This window comes from Photinus pyralis, unplaced genomic scaffold, assembly GCF_008802855.1.
Source record: "Photinus pyralis isolate 1611_PpyrPB1 unplaced genomic scaffold, Ppyr1.3 Ppyr1.4_LG5, whole genome shotgun sequence".
Taxonomy (NCBI): Eukaryota; Metazoa; Arthropoda; class Insecta; order Coleoptera; family Lampyridae; genus Photinus; species Photinus pyralis.
This window is the reverse complement of record NW_022170596.1, coordinates 28,521,109-28,537,806: the sequence shown is the minus strand read 5'-3', so window position 1 is coordinate 28,537,806 and position 16,698 is coordinate 28,521,109. Positions and strand designations below refer to the sequence as shown.

Genomic DNA, 16,698 nt, shown 5'->3' with positions numbered 1-16,698 from the left:
CATGATAGTTTGATACCACGTTTCCGTTTCCCTATACGCAGCGTCAAAGGTTCTCAAGTTATTCAAGATTTTTTCTTTCTTTAAAGCTCTGTGCATGTGACTCCATTGACTTGAATTTCAAAGTCTTCCAAAATCAACAATACTGATTTGCTGCTACATGCAAATGATATAAATCAACATTCTACAGGGTGTTTTAAAACTAATGGTTAATTTTAAAAACTTCACATTCATAGCAGACAGGATAACGTCTGTCAGGTCAGCTGGCTACCCATAAATGCTAAAATGTCTACATTGATGATGAATTGGTACAATAATCTGAGAAATGGATATGAGATGTGTTGTTAATTGTATGGAGCTAAATTTTCTAAAAGTACAATACCAGCGTTAGGACCATACGTCAATTTGTGACAGCGATGAAATTGTTTCATTGAAATAAAAGACTAAATTGTTTAATTTTCCCATAGAGGATTGACTGTGCGAACTGCTATCGTTGAATAAAGATGCCAGAAAGCGCCATTGAAATGATTAAATATATTTGAGATGCTTTTTAGAAATAAATAATAACAATAATGTGAACTTTGAAAAAATGTCCTTAGATATAATAACCATTTATTGAAATTAAAATACCTAGGAGATGCTGAAATTATGCATAGCTGTACAGGAAGTATATGTATAGGTACAAAATCAAACGTATATCTACAAACATAATGAGTAAAAAACTAGTAATTAGATATAAGTTTCATAATATGCGTATCAGTATCAATTAATGTGATAATCCTGATTTAACAAGAAACAACATAATTTTATGTTTGGTAATTCATGTCTATCGCAACGAACCTACGTATTATTATCCTACTTATTACTTACATGTTTATTTACTACTTTGCAGACGGTAAACAATAATACACCTTACTTATAACACCTAATCAAGCGTCAAAATGAGTGATTACCTACATTATAGATTAACTACCTACAATGTTTTATTATGGGTATATTATAAAGTGTAGGTAATCCAATGGCAAAACAGTTACCTATATCAACAACTTAAAAATACAGTGTAATACTAAATAAACTATTTACAGAATACCGCGATTAGGTTGAGATATTGTAACATACAAATCAATTCTTCCTTTAACTACATCACATAAGTATATACTTATATCAGTATCACCACGAAAATAGTTGCTTCACCTATTGTATGTCCTTAAAGGATACCTACATTAGTTAACAATATTATTGTAACGCGTCCGTACATTTAAACTTAGCTTAGATATCCAGTGAACTCGATTATAATTCTCCCTTCTTCTTTACAGAAGATAATGACGGTGGAAAAGTCAAAAATGAATGTTTCTTATACTGTTAATACTGAGTATCGCCCTTGCCTACCGGTACCTATTGAATAAGTTACACGACAATGGACGTAATTGTTAAATTAGGTGCCTGAACAGTTTTTGTGCAATCAAAATAGCGGTTTTAATTGCACCAATTTGCGTTTATGAGCTTCAGAGTAAGAAATAAAGATTCTTGCTCAAGGCGCAGATGGCGTAGTTGTTGCATAAGTAGGTACACTAGATAGATGAGTGGTGCGTGCACTAGCACTATCCTATATGAGTAGAGGCCATATTCTAACATTTAAAAAACAGAGAGATCGTTTTTTAATAGTTCATATAAATTGGGTTAATAGAGGTCGACCACCTAATAAGTAATTTAACAAACACGCCCATTATAGCATAGGTATGCGTATGGCATTCGGTGATTCAAAACATTTTAGAATCACAACCTATTAAAAATTAATAACAACCAACCCAATAGCCAACTCTAATAACGAAAACAACATGACTAAATGCTGAAGGTGATGTTAGCATACGGCGGCATAATAAAAGTGTCTGAGATTTTAGTTAGGTATACCTACGTAATGGTGGCAACACGCCTCTACTTGGTTTAGTAATCAACCATGAGTTCAAAATGTACGGATCCTCGTTTTTCTGCTCGATCATGTACAATATTCCTTGCCCAAGCTTTACATTCGATGTTAATTAATACTCCACCTAAAACATTAACAATTAAAAACGCATACGTAACGGACATTCTATAATTGTACTGCTCGGATTGGCTGTGTTTGGTAATGGAACATTGCAAAAATTAGTCTCAAACTTCCACTTTTCAATTTAAATTTCTGTGCGTTTAAATTTGTTTTTGTTTGACTGTCCGCCCGTCCGTCTGCGAAAACAAAAGAATTGCCGATTTCTGCTTTCAGCAACAGAGTGCTGAGGACGAGGCCGATTAAGTCAGTTTGGCGGATAAACCTAGGTGTATACTGTGGAGTTACTTATTTACGGATGTTTATTGCCAATTAGCCTCATCAAACTATAAGAATTTATTAACGGACTTACGTTAGAAAACCACAGCAAAATCCTACGTACCAGAACAATTATTGAACGTCCGTTACTTACGGTCATTTAAAATACTTACGTGTGGGTTTTTCAAAGTATACCACAACCAAGGGACTAATGTAGTCGTGCACGTTTAGAAATGGAAAATACTGACCCTCAAACCCAAGATTCGGGTAATAATGTATAGGCCCAATGTTCTCTATGTCTCCAGGATTTTCACCTTCACAGCTTACCCATACCACTTTCAGCTAATCAAGGAAGTTTCAAATTATTTAATAATATACCCATCCTATCCATTTGTAGTTGCTTCACATACGTTGGGCGATATTTAGAGTGTGTATAAGATAAATGATAAATAACGTCAAGGTTGTTGCAAATCAGCCCAATAGGCGAAGAACTATAAATGAATCGACAACCACTATACTATACACGGACCTCTTTTTTTTTTAACAGGTCCGTGTATACATGGCACTTTTGAGAATGTGTTTCTGACACATGCCCGCATACATTCAAAAGGTACGATCATCTAATCTATTACTTAATTAATTAATTTGTTTAAATAAAATTGATTTATTAAAAATTTACATAAATAAAAAAATCTAAAGGCAGGTACTTACTCCGTTTGGTTTGGTAGACAATTCGTCTTCCTTTTTCTTAATATGTTGTCGCAATTCGGAAGGCATAAGGTCGGGTAATGTTGAATAATTATAGTATTGCGGTTCCCAGCCAAAAATCTGTAGGATTAACAATGTTAATGAGTTATGGTAACATCTCTTGATTGTATACCTACACGAGAGTTTTAATCATGCTAATGCAATAGCTTTTCATACGCGCAATAATTAAGAGTTTAAATTTGAATTTATCACAGAAAAATAACGGGCGATCAAAAATGAGTTGCTGTCGAGTCGCCTTTGCAAGTTCAAGTTAAATAAGAATTTCCATGTAAACAAAAATTCCAAAGGTAACTCGACAGCAACTCATTTTTGATCGCCTGGTATGAAGGTGAAAGAACCAATTACTTCACACAATCATAGCATAAGGTCTTATTTCTTATGTGCTGACACGTTATAGTAAGAGCAAATTTTAGCTACCTACACTTCCTACGGGCGTTAATTGAAAATGTAACCCATTATAGGCCATCGCCCTCAAACTAAAAATGTTAGCAAGGGTCGAAATTTAAATGGGAATTTGGGGCAAAATATGACTTATGTTAATTGTTGTTAACTATCTCTTAAATACACTACTTACACCCTTCTGGAGATCTGAAGACAGAACAATGGGTTACATTCTTATCAAAAATGAGTGACTGTCGAGTCGGCTATGGAAATACGATTTCCCACGTAAACAAAAATTCCAAAGGTGGCTCGACGGTCACTCATTTTTTATCGCTATGTATTTTTCACGCGCGGTACACCGAAATTGTTACGTTAACGTTACAAACGGCTAGCGAACGACTTTCTTTTGGAAAAAGTGCACTAAATCAGTATCTATGTATTATATCCGTCCGCCCTCGCCCCTCTTTATTCAAAACGCCCTACAATTTCGTAGATATCGAGATACAAAGCTACTTTTTCGATTCTGTACTTTGTCAATGTTTCCAGATTAGGAAGGACAGAGACACAGGTATTTGTACGTACTTAAAAAGATTAATCCTGTATAGGCCAGGCCGCTAAAACGCTATGTCAGTGCCTACTTTACTGACCCTTGCAATGAGAAAAATGTCCTGTATAATTTAACAGTTTCTGATGCAGATGCAGCATACATTCTCTAAAAAAAACATTACCCTAAGATGCCATTTATTGCATCGGTTAGTTGTAACCGAATTAAATATGAAAATCGTTCGACGTCAAACAACGAAAACTAGATGCGATGCGCTTGTAGTTTGTTAAAAGATTCCAAAGCATCACTGATTTATAAAAATGTTTGAACAGATGCAGTATTTTTTTCTCTAAAAAAAACGTATTTAGACTTTTGCTCTAAAATAATTAGGGGAGCTAGTAACTGACTATAAAGAAATTACACATTGAAATCCTTATGCTGCGTTGGGCTAGGCACCACCCTGTATACCTATCAATGAATAGGTATTCTTTATTCATTGATACCTATGTATGGAATAAATTCATTTTTAGCGTTTTGATGTACCTACGTACCTACTATTGGCAAAAAACACGAAACGGGAAATACATTTTTTTCTAACTTGGTGCAATCGTAACTGAGAAAATTTATTTTGAAGATGTACCAAATGTATAGATATTGTCAAACAGAACATTAAAACCCCTTTCAAACTTTAATTTTATTCGGGGACGTGGTTTTAATTTAGAGGGGGTGCTAGAGGACAGGTAATATTTTCGAATTGTCGAATTGTTTCAGTTTTTTTTCAAACGTTATAATAAAAGTCTCGATAAAAGTTAAACATAAATTTATTCCATACATGTGGACCGCTTAACCTGTATATTTAAAAGTTAGGCATACCTTGTTTAGTTTTAAAAAAATGCATGGCCCACCTTCCGTTGAATTAAAGTTGTATCCTGTACTACGTGTACAGGGATTCCAATCGGTAACTTTAACGTCGCATACCTTATCCGATCCGGGAGGTGGTGGTATGCCTTGGTGGCATACAGGTTCGTCATGACTGCGCTCTCTTGCGTATGCTGTAGTACAAAGAAAAATAATTAAAAAAATGACAATATAGATCTGACAAAAATTGTATACGTTTTAAAAAGTCCTCCAACTGCTCTATCCAATACTGTGTACTAGTCTGATCACTCGCTTTGTACCAAATCAAAGTACTTTCGACGTTACTCTCTGGTGGCATCGGTCGGAAACCCAATCCTGAAATAATTCGTTTATCGTCGCGAATCTCATAAAGCACCATTTTTACCGGGATTACTGCCAATTAATGATCGATCAAGTTGCCATTTTGGCTTTTTGTCATCTAGGGTTTGGTAGAAAATTGTTAACATTGCGGCGAAAAATCCAATTAATGCCGCGTAAAATAAAAGGTAGAAAAGTATTATCTTTCCTGAAACAAAAAAGTATGTGTACCCGCTTGTATCACATTTACATTTCGCATTTATAACTAGATATACCTATTTAAAGGTAATAAAAAGTACCACCCTCCACAATGCGATCAAAAATGAGTTGCTGTCGAGTTACCTTTGGAATTTTTGTATACATGGGAAAACGTACTTAACTTGAATTTCCAACAGCAACTCATTTTTGATCGGCCGTTATACCTACCTGCACACCAGCACAGACCGACGTATTTTCATGGGGAGCAATATATTTATTTTAAATGTGAAGTAGGTACCTACATCCGTACATTTGAGGTAAGGGTACAGTTAAATTGGGTCAATATACATAGTATGTACTATGCAATGTAGGTAAAGAGAAACAGCAGAAGAGCGAGAACCGCTCGCGATCGATACCAATACCTGCCTTCATTAAAATGAGCTAGACAGAATCGTACCTATCCGTTGATCTTTTAAAACTATAAATTAGATACTGTGGACTAAAAAATACATTAAAAACTTAATTTGAGTTGCAATGGATTCGTTCTCGAAGATGAATGTCGAAACTCTCTCATTACGTTATTTTGACCTAATCGCTATAGTTCAATTAAATTGTTTGGATGATCAGTTTTGCCAGTAAAAATTAATAAGACACTAGGTACGTTTAAAGTTCAAGACCTGTTACGTAATCTATACGAATGAATTCGATTTAGTACCTATCCTCGACAATTTAATTCCTCTAAAAGACTTCTTTTTTTAACTTTAATATCTTTTTCATTGTGGACATTTAAATTACAAGGTGAGTACTGTTTGAACATAAAAAGTGCTTACCCCAACTCCCTCCAGTTCGACCCAAAAATTGGTGCGTTTCCGAATTCCAAAGAAATATTTTGAAGCTTTCCCATTTCCCTAACTTCGGCGGGCGCGTATAAAATTGCTCGGTTTTCTTTTCGGCCATTATATTGCTTAAAACTGTAATAGCGGTATGTCTTATTCACTGCTACCCTCTACGAGGAAAGGAATGTAGGGCGGGCTGTTCCTGGGGATGCAAAGCCTCGACATGCGCACCTTCTAATCAAACTTCGATCGAGATGCTACCGCAGCATGAAACTAATTTTTTACTATTATAATAAAAATTTAGGCAAATGTACGAACGAAGAGCATGTCGCTATTCTTGCAACTACCTAAATTAAGTTAGAATGTTGTCGCCAAATTCGTAAAAAAACGTCTGTCCGGCGTACTTTATATAAAACAGCATTAATTTTATCTCCACTAAAGTTTATAACAATAAGTTCTGAGCTTACACCGCTCTTCGATCTATACGAAAAAGAATTTGCGGAATTCGAAAAAACACTCGAGTGGCATAGACCGCCTGACGCCGCTCCGGGGAAATTGTTTGCTGTTCTAGCGTTGACGTGTTTTCAATATATAATTAGTAGGTAACGGGCGATCAAAAATGAGTTGCTGTCGAGTCGCCTTTGGAAGTTCAAGTTAAATACGATTTCCCATATAAACAAAAGTTCCAAAGGTGACTCGACAGCAACTCATTTTTGATAGCACAGATACTCGTACAAATTACACCGTGCGGGAGGAGCCATCGCAATGCCGATGCTCTATCCAAAAGACCATATCTTGAAGATTGTCGGTACTGCTGACAACTATATGAATATCGACACGCACGATGCACCTGCACTTGTGGATGATAATTATTGCACCCCGAGAACTACGGACGGCTCAAGAAAGTGGCCATGATTAACGTCTAACTGGAAAATGAAAGAGAGAAGGCCAACCTGTGTGGTTCAGTTGTAAATGAGACTAAAATGTGGTCTCCTGAAGAGAGTTGTAAAACTGATGATGGCACGACCACAACGGCAATATAACGCACCAGGGTAGTTCGCTTGAAAGAATAGCTTTTGATGTCGCCTTGCCAAAGACAGCATTTGACCATGCACTATTTCAGCAAATGGGTACAGGGTACAGCTGCACGGTCTGGCCACCGTTATAGGATATTTCTTTTCTGCTTAAATTTTCTACGAACTTTTCGGTAACTTACATAATAAACCGAGAGCCCGCGTAGAAAATACCTCGTCATAGGGTACAAAAGGTTTGATACAACTGACAGTAGAATATCACCATGCGATCCGAAAATCGCCCGTCTGCAGGCCCGCGGCGGTCAACATAGCGTGGGGGCGAATTTTGAAAACTGTTCCAAATCACATAATACCTCGTCACTGGTACACGTATTGTTTGACCATCGGCATCAGGAACTCCCGTTGGCATGGGATTTGAAATTTGGTACAAGACCCGGTTAAGAAGAAACTGTTACGTAGCAAACCTGCGTTAGAAATTGAGTACCTACTTACCAACCGATTCAGTTTCAAAATTTGTCCCACTACAAACGAACGGACCAAGTTAAATAAGTTTGTAAAATTTGATCTTTAGGGATTTCTATACCTACAGGAAATTTTATTTTCATGAAAATGATGTCGGTAAATCGGGTCTGCGTTTTTATTTTAATCTGTGGTGGTTCGTTTTGAAATAAAACTTGTGTGTTTAAATTTGGCGCCACGCCATTGTACTCACGCAAAGAAGATATCTGCATGAAAACACCTTGATTTGAACAAGGTCACCTACGCTACGAGCGAGGTCTTTCTTTCCTCGTGGCTGATATCATATTGTTCACATTTCCTTTTAATTTTTAAAAGGTGTGAATAATTGACGTGACAGGTAAGTTTAATCAAATTCCAATTACAGTACTAATGAAAATAAGAAAATGCGGTTGGTGTACGTATAAAGTTGACGCAGTAACTTTCAGAATACACGTGAATTAATGGCATTATATTAATAGGTTTAAGGTTATATAAAACTCGCATGCTTATTTGAACTTTATACCTACTGCGACCTCTTTATCACTGTTTAGATATTTTCAACTCCTTTAAATACTTACTGTTATTTTGTTTTAGTTTAAATTCTAACGAAGAATGAAACTGTCTCATGCTGGATATCTTGCTTTACGTCTTACCATCGCACAGGTACGATTTTGCGGACATTTTGATTATTAATTAGAATTGTTGTCTATGGCAGTTCTTTACAGAATGTCCCAGCTGCGAGACAACATTCTGACAAGTTAATCTTTCCAACTGCAATATTTTTAGCGGGTGTCGGCGTGGCTGTATCATCGTTTAGCTTGAAACAACTTTTGAAAGCTCCCAAACATCATTAAATCGCATATGGATCAGGTACTTAGAATGATGTTAGTCGTGAATTTGCACCATGTAAATATTCACTTAAATTATTTTTAATTTTATTGTAACTTATTTATAACGTATGTCAAAAAATAAAATGTGATGTTTACTTAGTATGTATATTATCCAAGATACTTTTACTGTGCCAATTTGTTATTATAAGATAACAGCGCCGCTTGTAATTTATTTAAAGATTATACGTACTTCTAATAATATGTACTACTATGTACTGAAATTAACCGACTTAACGAAATGGTTGTGGAGACCAACCCTATTCCAACATACCGCCCAATGCACTAGTCTTAACTTATCAAAACAACATCCGATCTTTGGAAATGCCAATTGTGTAACAATGAATTTGTTGTAATATTTAGTCCTGTAGCGCATTCCAAATGTTTGGCTTTATGTCTATGTAAACTAATTGTCAGTTAACTTCTGACTCAGCTTTCCGACTACTTATAGGCATGGTACATTTAGAAAATGCACTTTTGTACCCCACGCAAAAATTGCATAAAACTTTATAGAGCTAACCACGACACATTTTATTTTATTTAACATTTTTTGCTATAATGTTTACTTTTCTAGAAAAATGCAAATGTAAGAAAATAAAGAGTAACTTTTCAATTTAAAATTGGTCAGAAACTAAGATACCCACAAAAAAACTGCGATTAATTTGATGCAATATTGATGCACAAATGATTGCGGTGAGCAAATTTATTGTTCAAGAAATGATTATTTACACAACTAGAGAAGAAAGTGGAGTTTCAAGTTTTACACATCATTTTTTCTGAAACTACAATCGAAATTGAAAAATTATAATGAAGTTTGACAAATGGCTATCTAGATATGGGTATGTTTCAATTTTAAATGTCATTTTTAATATTAACGCAGCAATTGTTTTTTACTTTCCTCACTATAGAGCGGAAAATCATATTTTCTTCACCTTTTCTAGAGATGAAAGTAGTTACATAAATAGTCGATTATGTATCTAGTAGTAAAAGCAATACATTCTCGGGATGGTGCTTTTACAATGAGGTACATATACTATTTTTTTCTGAAATCATAAACTAAGAATTTCGATAAATGCATAACAATTTTTGGTTGCCATCTTATTGCCTATGAAATCGTTTCACACTGTTTGACATTTGATGGCGTAGGTCGGCAAAAATTTTCCCGGATTCGTTCCAGTCCAGGAAAGTTCGTTACTTAGCAACAAGTTAAAATACTGGATTGACGTATTTTGAGCTCTGAATTTGCTCCGAGAAAGGAGGGATTTCCGAAAAAATTGATTTTCGGTCTATTTTAACACCCAGAAACTGGGTTGTTCTGGGTTATTATTACAATGTCCCACACAGGTTCTTTGCAATTTCGTAGGTAGCCCCTGGAGGCGATATGACCACCAACATTGACCTTCACGTCACACCGCATTTTCATTTCATCACCAAATATCTGATGCAGGCTTTCCACGTACTTGTTTCTCACAGATTCTTTTGGGCCGGGTCTTGTATCAAATTTCAAATCAGAAGTAATTGGAGTTCGCGGCAAAACAACACGGGGCTTTGTTCTGTGGTTTCTTGCACAGCAGAGCGGCCATCAGGAACAAAATGCAGGTGTTGGTCCCAATCATGCTGGCGATCGCACACAACTTTTGACTAGTACTTCCCCATTGACCGATTCATACGGTACACCATTCCGTCTGACTCTTGGTGTAAAGCAGTGGATCTCAGGGGTGGACTGGCACGGGGGGCGATTGCCACTTAGCCTGTAGATCATAATGGCCCGTTGGAAATTTATAAGTATGTGCTGTATTTAGTTTCTTGCACTATTAATAAATTATTAACACGTTTCTCTAATTGGGGTTGATGTTAGGTTGTTAAAAAAATCTGTTTTAATTGAAGTATTTTGAAAGTGCTGAAATACAATGATAGGCGACGCACCTCATGTGGATTGTATATTTTGTTACTTTTAATTATTAGCTGCAATTTTTAAAAAAACTGTATGGTAAATGATTTTCGAGAAAGGAGTACTTTAAAATGTTTTTGTGGTGCACCTCAGAGCTAACCCTCCCCCTCCCCCCTTCATTACTACACTAATACTTTAATGGCCCGTAAGTACCCAGTCCGCCCCTGCGTATAGGTTATTTAGTTTAAATTCTGAATATAAATTGGATTTGATAGTAATTAAAAAAATTTTTTTTTAATGATCATTGTTCTGAAATATGTACATATTATAACCTTCCTTTTTTACCAAAATTCAACTACACCAAAATTTCTCAGGAAAACACTTTTTCTTATTAATTTGGGCACGTAGAATCCAAATCAATTCGTACTTTTTCGATCAGACTTCTCAATCAAAAGTTATAGACTAGAAACCAATTTCGAAAGAAAATTCAAAGGGCTGTAACTTTTGAAGTAGTAGCCCAATCTTGGAACTGTTTGAAATTATGGATTCTACGGGCCAGATTCTATAAGAAATTTTTTTTCCAGGGGCGCACTGGCCCGGGGGGGCGGGTGGCGTTTGTCACCTGGCCTGTAGATCATAATGGCCCGTTGGAAATTTATAAGTATGTGCTGTATTTAGTTTCTTGCACTATTAGAGAAAGAAGATACACCCAGGAATAGCAAAGGTCGCTGCTAAACTAGGATACCGCCTCTTGAGTTTAAAGCATAACAATCCCCTGTATAGAAAATATATCATACATTTTAGGGTAGTTTACTCCGTCCACAGAGGGATGCTAGAAGTAACTTTTGATATTCAGTAAGTATAGATTTACTGTGTGCAATTTCATGACTTGAAAGTTGAAATTGCAACCAAAAATTGGTCATTGACTCTTAGTTTAAAAAGTAGTACTCACATATTCCAAAAATGTGTTCATTTTCTGATTAAACGTAGGTATCTACCTATTCCTTGAAATACCGTACAGGTAGTATCTAGGTACCTATACTTCTAACTAATTGCCGAACAATAAAACATAAAAGTATTTATGGATGTTAAATATGTCATAAATTTAGTTAAATAAAAGAAAAGTTTTCATGGTTACAAGGACAAGGAGTTGTCATATTTAGTTATTTAACAATTAAATAACTTTAATCAAATTTAAATGAAAAATAATTCCATTTCTAATCACAGATAATATACACTTAAGCTGTTAAATAATGACACTGACCAATAACAAGAACAGAAACGGCTAAAACAGTCACACCGAAAGCCAATGCTCTTCCTGTTATTGGGATTTTAAACAAAGTTGCACTCATATCCAAACTCGAAGCATAAAGCAGAATTGTGTCCAACTCGCTTCCGGGTGTTCCCTGATGCACAAACGGACGTGCTCTTACTTCGTGACCGACTGTTTTGATTAACTTGCAAGCACTCGTCAATCTTGCCGCCTAAAAATTTGAATGAGAAAGGCAAAGTAAATAAGTAAACTACCTGTATAAATGGTGCTAAAATTAACGTCCACCACAAACAAACGTTTAAAATGCTTATCACACTAATAGGAAGCGTCTGGAAATCAATATGATCGTAACCCAACAGCCATAGAGTTCCAGATAGGGCCCAACAAATATTTATAAAGATAAAAACGCAAGCAGACGTTGATAAATTTTCGTTTAAATATTTCAGTAACTTTTTAAATTCGGATATTTCCTGTAAATTAATCGATACACTGCTCGGTGAATGAATAAATGTTTTCTTACCCTCATCCATTCAATTGATTGAATGGGATGTTGTAAAAGTTTAGATCTTAAAAAATGTAAATACGATGTCAGCAATTGCGCTTGCAAGCAATAACTCGAAATTACGGTAGCTTGTATTATATCGTGCCATAGCGTGCCTACTATTAGCATTACTTTCATCGTCACTATTACCGCTTTCGACCTATCACAAAATATATTAAATTAGTGTATAAGTACTAATAATGAAATAAAAGAGAGGTAAATGTGTTTGCATCATAATCAACAGATCAACGAACTGTAGGATAAACAATTAATTATAGCTGTAAGTAATTTGTAATCTTTGGTTTTTCGCAAAATTGGGCTTATCAAATGACTTTTGATATCTTAAAAATGTTGGCCCCACATGAAGAAAATTTTTAACTTTTATTTTTATATGTGGAAGATTTAGGTATTACCGATTTTCAAACCATCGAAAAAGAATTGTACCATCAAACATCATAAAGTTAACCGACATAAAGGAGAGTAACATCCAGATGACTCCCAGACCTACAAAGATCCACAGTAGTTTTACTAATTTTTTTTGGCTTAAAAATCCATCCGAAAGATGAGACGATGCCAAAAAGACCTACGAGAAATGTTAAATTAATGTTTTTGTACAATTACAAAATGAATTATGAGCAAGAATGCACAAGTCAAGTTCAAGCAACACAATCAAATGTAAAAATTAGGTACGTACCCTTTCCATTAAGCTCGGCAACTGGTCATTTTCTGATGATCGAAACGTATACACGCCAAACAAATAAGCACATAAATGTAGAACACTTGGAATGATATAACTAAATATCACAGAACCGTGACAAATCTGCTCATACTTTTCACTATTAAGTTGAGTAATATCTTGTTCCATACTTTTAAGAAGTGGTTCACTAGTATTAAATATCTTGTAACAGAACCCTCGATCTCGTCGAAAACAGGCCATATATTGAAGTAAATAACCAATACACATAAGTATAATAACTTGAATTGTGTAAAACAAGCCGAGTATATACCATAATGTGCAAGACTCTACTTGATCGACAGCTAAAGATCTCAATCCAGTTATGCTTAAAAGTCTCAAATACGGACGGAGAATTTTTAATTTGCAATAATTTAATACTGCAGTCACACTTAAATGTGATGGCCCATCGAGGAACGGCGCGTCCGCTATATCATCTTCCTATAAAATTACACGGTAAAAACACTTCCTCCAGATTAGCACAAATTTTACCGATAAGGTTAAATAAAATGACGAGGAGGGATTAACATCTGTTCGTGCATGGTCGTGGTCCGTTTTTAAATCCTCCGGTACATCCATAACTTCTCTCTCTGTGGAGAAACAAGACATTATTTCTAAACCATAACTACTTAACTTCCAAAACTTACCTCTAGATACACATTTTATGTCCCCCAATCTCCTTTGTGTAGATACTGCAAAGACTGTTTTCTACTTTACCTAATGATAAATGATAACCTCTGTTGTCAACAACGATATCATTTTTTTTTATGAAACATACTACAACATTTAAATAAACTTTATTAATTTAAAATTACGTTATTTATAGATAACTACAATTTTCTCTTTCCTTTAACTTTCCAAAATGGTGCATTCGTGTGTTTAATACCAGGTACTAATCGCACTAATTTTTTTCTTTCCTCTCTGTGCTGTTTGTTTTTCTTTACGATTTCTTCGTGTCTTTTATATTTATTTAATGTGAACGTTAATTCCCGATTACCCACCGAACCCAATAATCTAACAGATGTATCTTCACTAGCCAAACGTTCTCCTAGTGCGGATCTAAAAAATAGAACTCATAATGCCAATTTAATTAAACAGTAGTGGCTTACCTATTTTTTTTATGATTTAACATCTGGATACCCTTGTAGACTTCCCCCTGTCGAAGTTCAAACATTTTTGGTTGTTTTGGTAAATTGTCTGAGTGTCCTTTCTGCTTGGTACTGTGTTGATTGGTTTCCTTGGTCCAGGTATGTTCATCATCCGAACTCTCTTCTGAATCTGATGACTCTTCCGAACTATTTTTACCTTCACGTTCCTCCTTAAATTGTATCATTATAGACAAATCGTTACTATATTACATACTGAAAGGAGTTATAAACATGAGGGACGTTTAATTTAAAAGTTAATGAGTTAAAGAATGATCTTCCGTCAATTACTCTACAAAAAACAAACCTAACGTAACTAAGTATAACATAAATATTTAAATTTGACAACAGGGTATATATTTTAATGCCAAAATGTGATTATTTAGTAAATCATCACTTCAAATAAAAACAACGCTATAAATTGGAACACCCTCCACAAGTTATAATTTTGTGTTCACATTTTGGATTGGAGTTGCATTATATGCTAAACGTCCATCTTGTTGTAATTGGCCTGTATAAAAATTTTTAATACCTGCACTGGTTGAAATTCTTGTGTTTTGTCTAACTTCTTTTTCAACTGTTTCTGTTTGTTGATTTCTATTTTTGCGAGAATTGGATTAATTAGTCTAAACTCCTCTGTGGTTTTGTCAATTTCAAAGTCAGGATTATTAAAAAGATCCTTAAATCGGCTGTCAGTCAAGAGATTACTAGTACCAATCTGCATCTTCTTTTTCTCACTTCTTTGACCATCCATAAGCCTCAATGCCAAGTCTTTATTTACTTTTGGAAGTTTGTTCAATATAACACGATTCTCACGTGCCTTTTCAATAGTATCTCTAATTTTCTTCTTACGATACTCTTCAAACTCAAATGGATTGACTACAGATTTTGCCTTTTTATAAAGACGAATATCCATAAAATAGCCGTGCATATATGCCCTCAGTAAATTTGTTCCAATTAAATGTTCTAAGCCCAAAGATTCTAATTCTGTTTTTGTTATAAATTTATAATCATCGTACACATTCTCTCGATTACTTTCTTCCAATTCCTCAGTTAAAGAGTCCAAGAAACTGGCCCACTTCGGAGCTGGACCTAAGCTAGGGATATAATATGTTTGAATTTTTGGACATTCATTTGCTAGGAAAAATAATCCAGTTCCGGGCACAGTGCACAGGTTATTAAAGTCAGATGTTGCCTCTATAGATGTAAACAATTGTCCCTAAAATATTGTTGTCTACAAAACAATTACTAAAAATGTAGCTATAATTACATTGATCTTATTCCAAACTTTGAGTATGGAAGAATCCATTGAAAACACAAGGTCTTGTTGAAAATGAAATTCTACATCTTTTATAGGCATCCCATACATATGATCTTTAATATAAAATGGCTTGTTGGAACGTATATCATACAATAAAATTTGCCCAGTTGCTGTACCAACCCCCATGGTCAATGCTCCATCAAATTTTAAAGCCGTAACTGAAGGAAACCCTTCCAAGCTAAAATATATGTATATAAAGAAAATTATACTAGTTCCCTCCCTGTACCTCTTATTTTCAGAAATACAATTGAATGCACAATCAAGGGAGCCAACCATAGTTTTACTTCTCGGATCCCATGCTTCGACGTGACCTTCTTGTGTCCCGCATATTAACAGATGATGTACAGAATTAATTGCGCATTTATTGATGGTTGTAGCATTTGAAGAAAAAGGTAACAAGAACTGTCCTCTTTCTAAATTTAATCTGTACACATCTGATGAGGCGCCGACAATAAATAAATCACAACTGGGTGAATGGAATTTCATATCCCTCCCAAATTTAGGTATTCGTAATCTATGATAACGTCCTTGTGCAGAATGAAATTCCAAGTATCGATCACATTGTAAAAAAACTAACTGCAACATTAACAAATAAAAAACATAATCACAAGACACACGTTATTACTTTGCTATAATCTTCACTTAAAATCTCAAACGTAACCGCCTCTGCATCGTAGCACCTTTCAAATTTCAAAGATAAGTTATTAACATCGAAACATTTCACACGGGGTTTGTATATGCCAGTTGCTAAAACGTATTCACCATCTTGGGAGATACGTATCGATGTACTGACTCCTGGCATGTCGAAATCTTGAATAAGTTCAATACGTTTTCGAATATCCACATTTTTTTTAAGTATTGCTCTGCGTTTTCTCTCCGATAGCCACTACAAGTAAATTGGACATGTAAGAAGTAATGTAGTGTGTTAACAATTCTTACCTCGGGTAATGATTTTCCCACACTCAAATTATAAATTTTAACATTATTTGGATCTGAAACTTGCATTGTGATTAGTTTAGTAAAACCACAACAAACACACGTGTTAAAATTTGGAGGTTATATTGGGTTTATTGATATACAGGGTGACAATTTGAAAACTTACCACCCCCCATATCTTAGTAAATAAACGAGATA

The 16,698-nt window shown here is 35.0% G+C and overlaps 2 protein-coding genes across 2 annotated transcripts; both read right to left on the bottom strand.

The window, feature by feature from the left end:
- Positions 1–726: 726 nt before the first annotated feature.
- On the bottom strand, positions 727–6,445 carry LOC116171883 (sodium/potassium-transporting ATPase subunit beta-2-like). Its single transcript, XM_031488915.1, has 7 exons — positions 6,236–6,445; positions 5,275–5,415; positions 5,106–5,225; positions 4,866–5,044; positions 3,011–3,127; positions 2,473–2,641; positions 727–2,048 (listed from the first exon to the last, which is right to left on the bottom strand). Exons 1-7 carry the CDS (start codon positions 6,360–6,362, stop codon positions 1,942–1,944), a joined length of 960 nt encoding a protein of 319 aa, XP_031344775.1. The 5' UTR covers positions 6,363–6,445; the 3' UTR covers positions 727–1,941.
- A 5,272-nt stretch (positions 6,446–11,717) lies between these two features.
- Positions 11,718–16,698, bottom strand: LOC116170654 (nucleolar protein 10-like). The gene is made up of 14 exons (XM_031487160.1): positions 16,504–16,698; positions 16,190–16,450; positions 15,791–16,140; positions 15,514–15,742; positions 14,776–15,462; positions 14,208–14,416; positions 13,931–14,157; positions 13,746–13,790; positions 13,591–13,688; positions 13,060–13,539; positions 12,779–12,948; positions 12,345–12,525; positions 12,079–12,294; positions 11,718–12,035 (listed from the first exon to the last, which is right to left on the bottom strand). Exons 1-14 carry the CDS (start codon positions 16,567–16,569, stop codon positions 11,790–11,792), a joined length of 3,465 nt encoding a protein of 1,154 aa, XP_031343020.1. The 5' UTR covers positions 16,570–16,698; the 3' UTR covers positions 11,718–11,789.

Bases quoted from the DNA above. Each gene is read 5' to 3' on its own strand.
- LOC116170654 (XM_031487160.1), bottom strand. From the start codon at position 16,569: ATGCAAGTTTCAGATCCAAATAATGTTAAAATTTATAATTTGAGTGTG. The intron at 15,743-15,790 runs GTACAGGGAGGG...CATATATTTTAG, and splicing joins TGTATTTCTGAAAATAAGAG to CTTGGAAGGGTTTCCTTCAG. The intron at 13,791-13,930 runs AGTTATCTATAA...CAGTCTTTGCAG, and splicing joins TAAAGGAAAGAGAAAATTGT to TATCTACACAAAGGAGATTG.
- LOC116171883 (XM_031488915.1), bottom strand. From the start codon at position 6,362: ATGGCCGAAAAGAAAACCGAGCAATTTTATACGCGCCCGCCGAAGTTA. The intron at 5,226-5,274 runs GTAAAAATGGTG...GAATTATTTCAG, and splicing joins ATTAATTGGCAGTAATCCCG to GATTGGGTTTCCGACCGATG. The intron at 3,128-4,865 runs GTATGCCTAACT...TTAATCCTACAG, and splicing joins TTTTTTTAAAACTAAACAAG to ATTTTTGGCTGGGAACCGCA.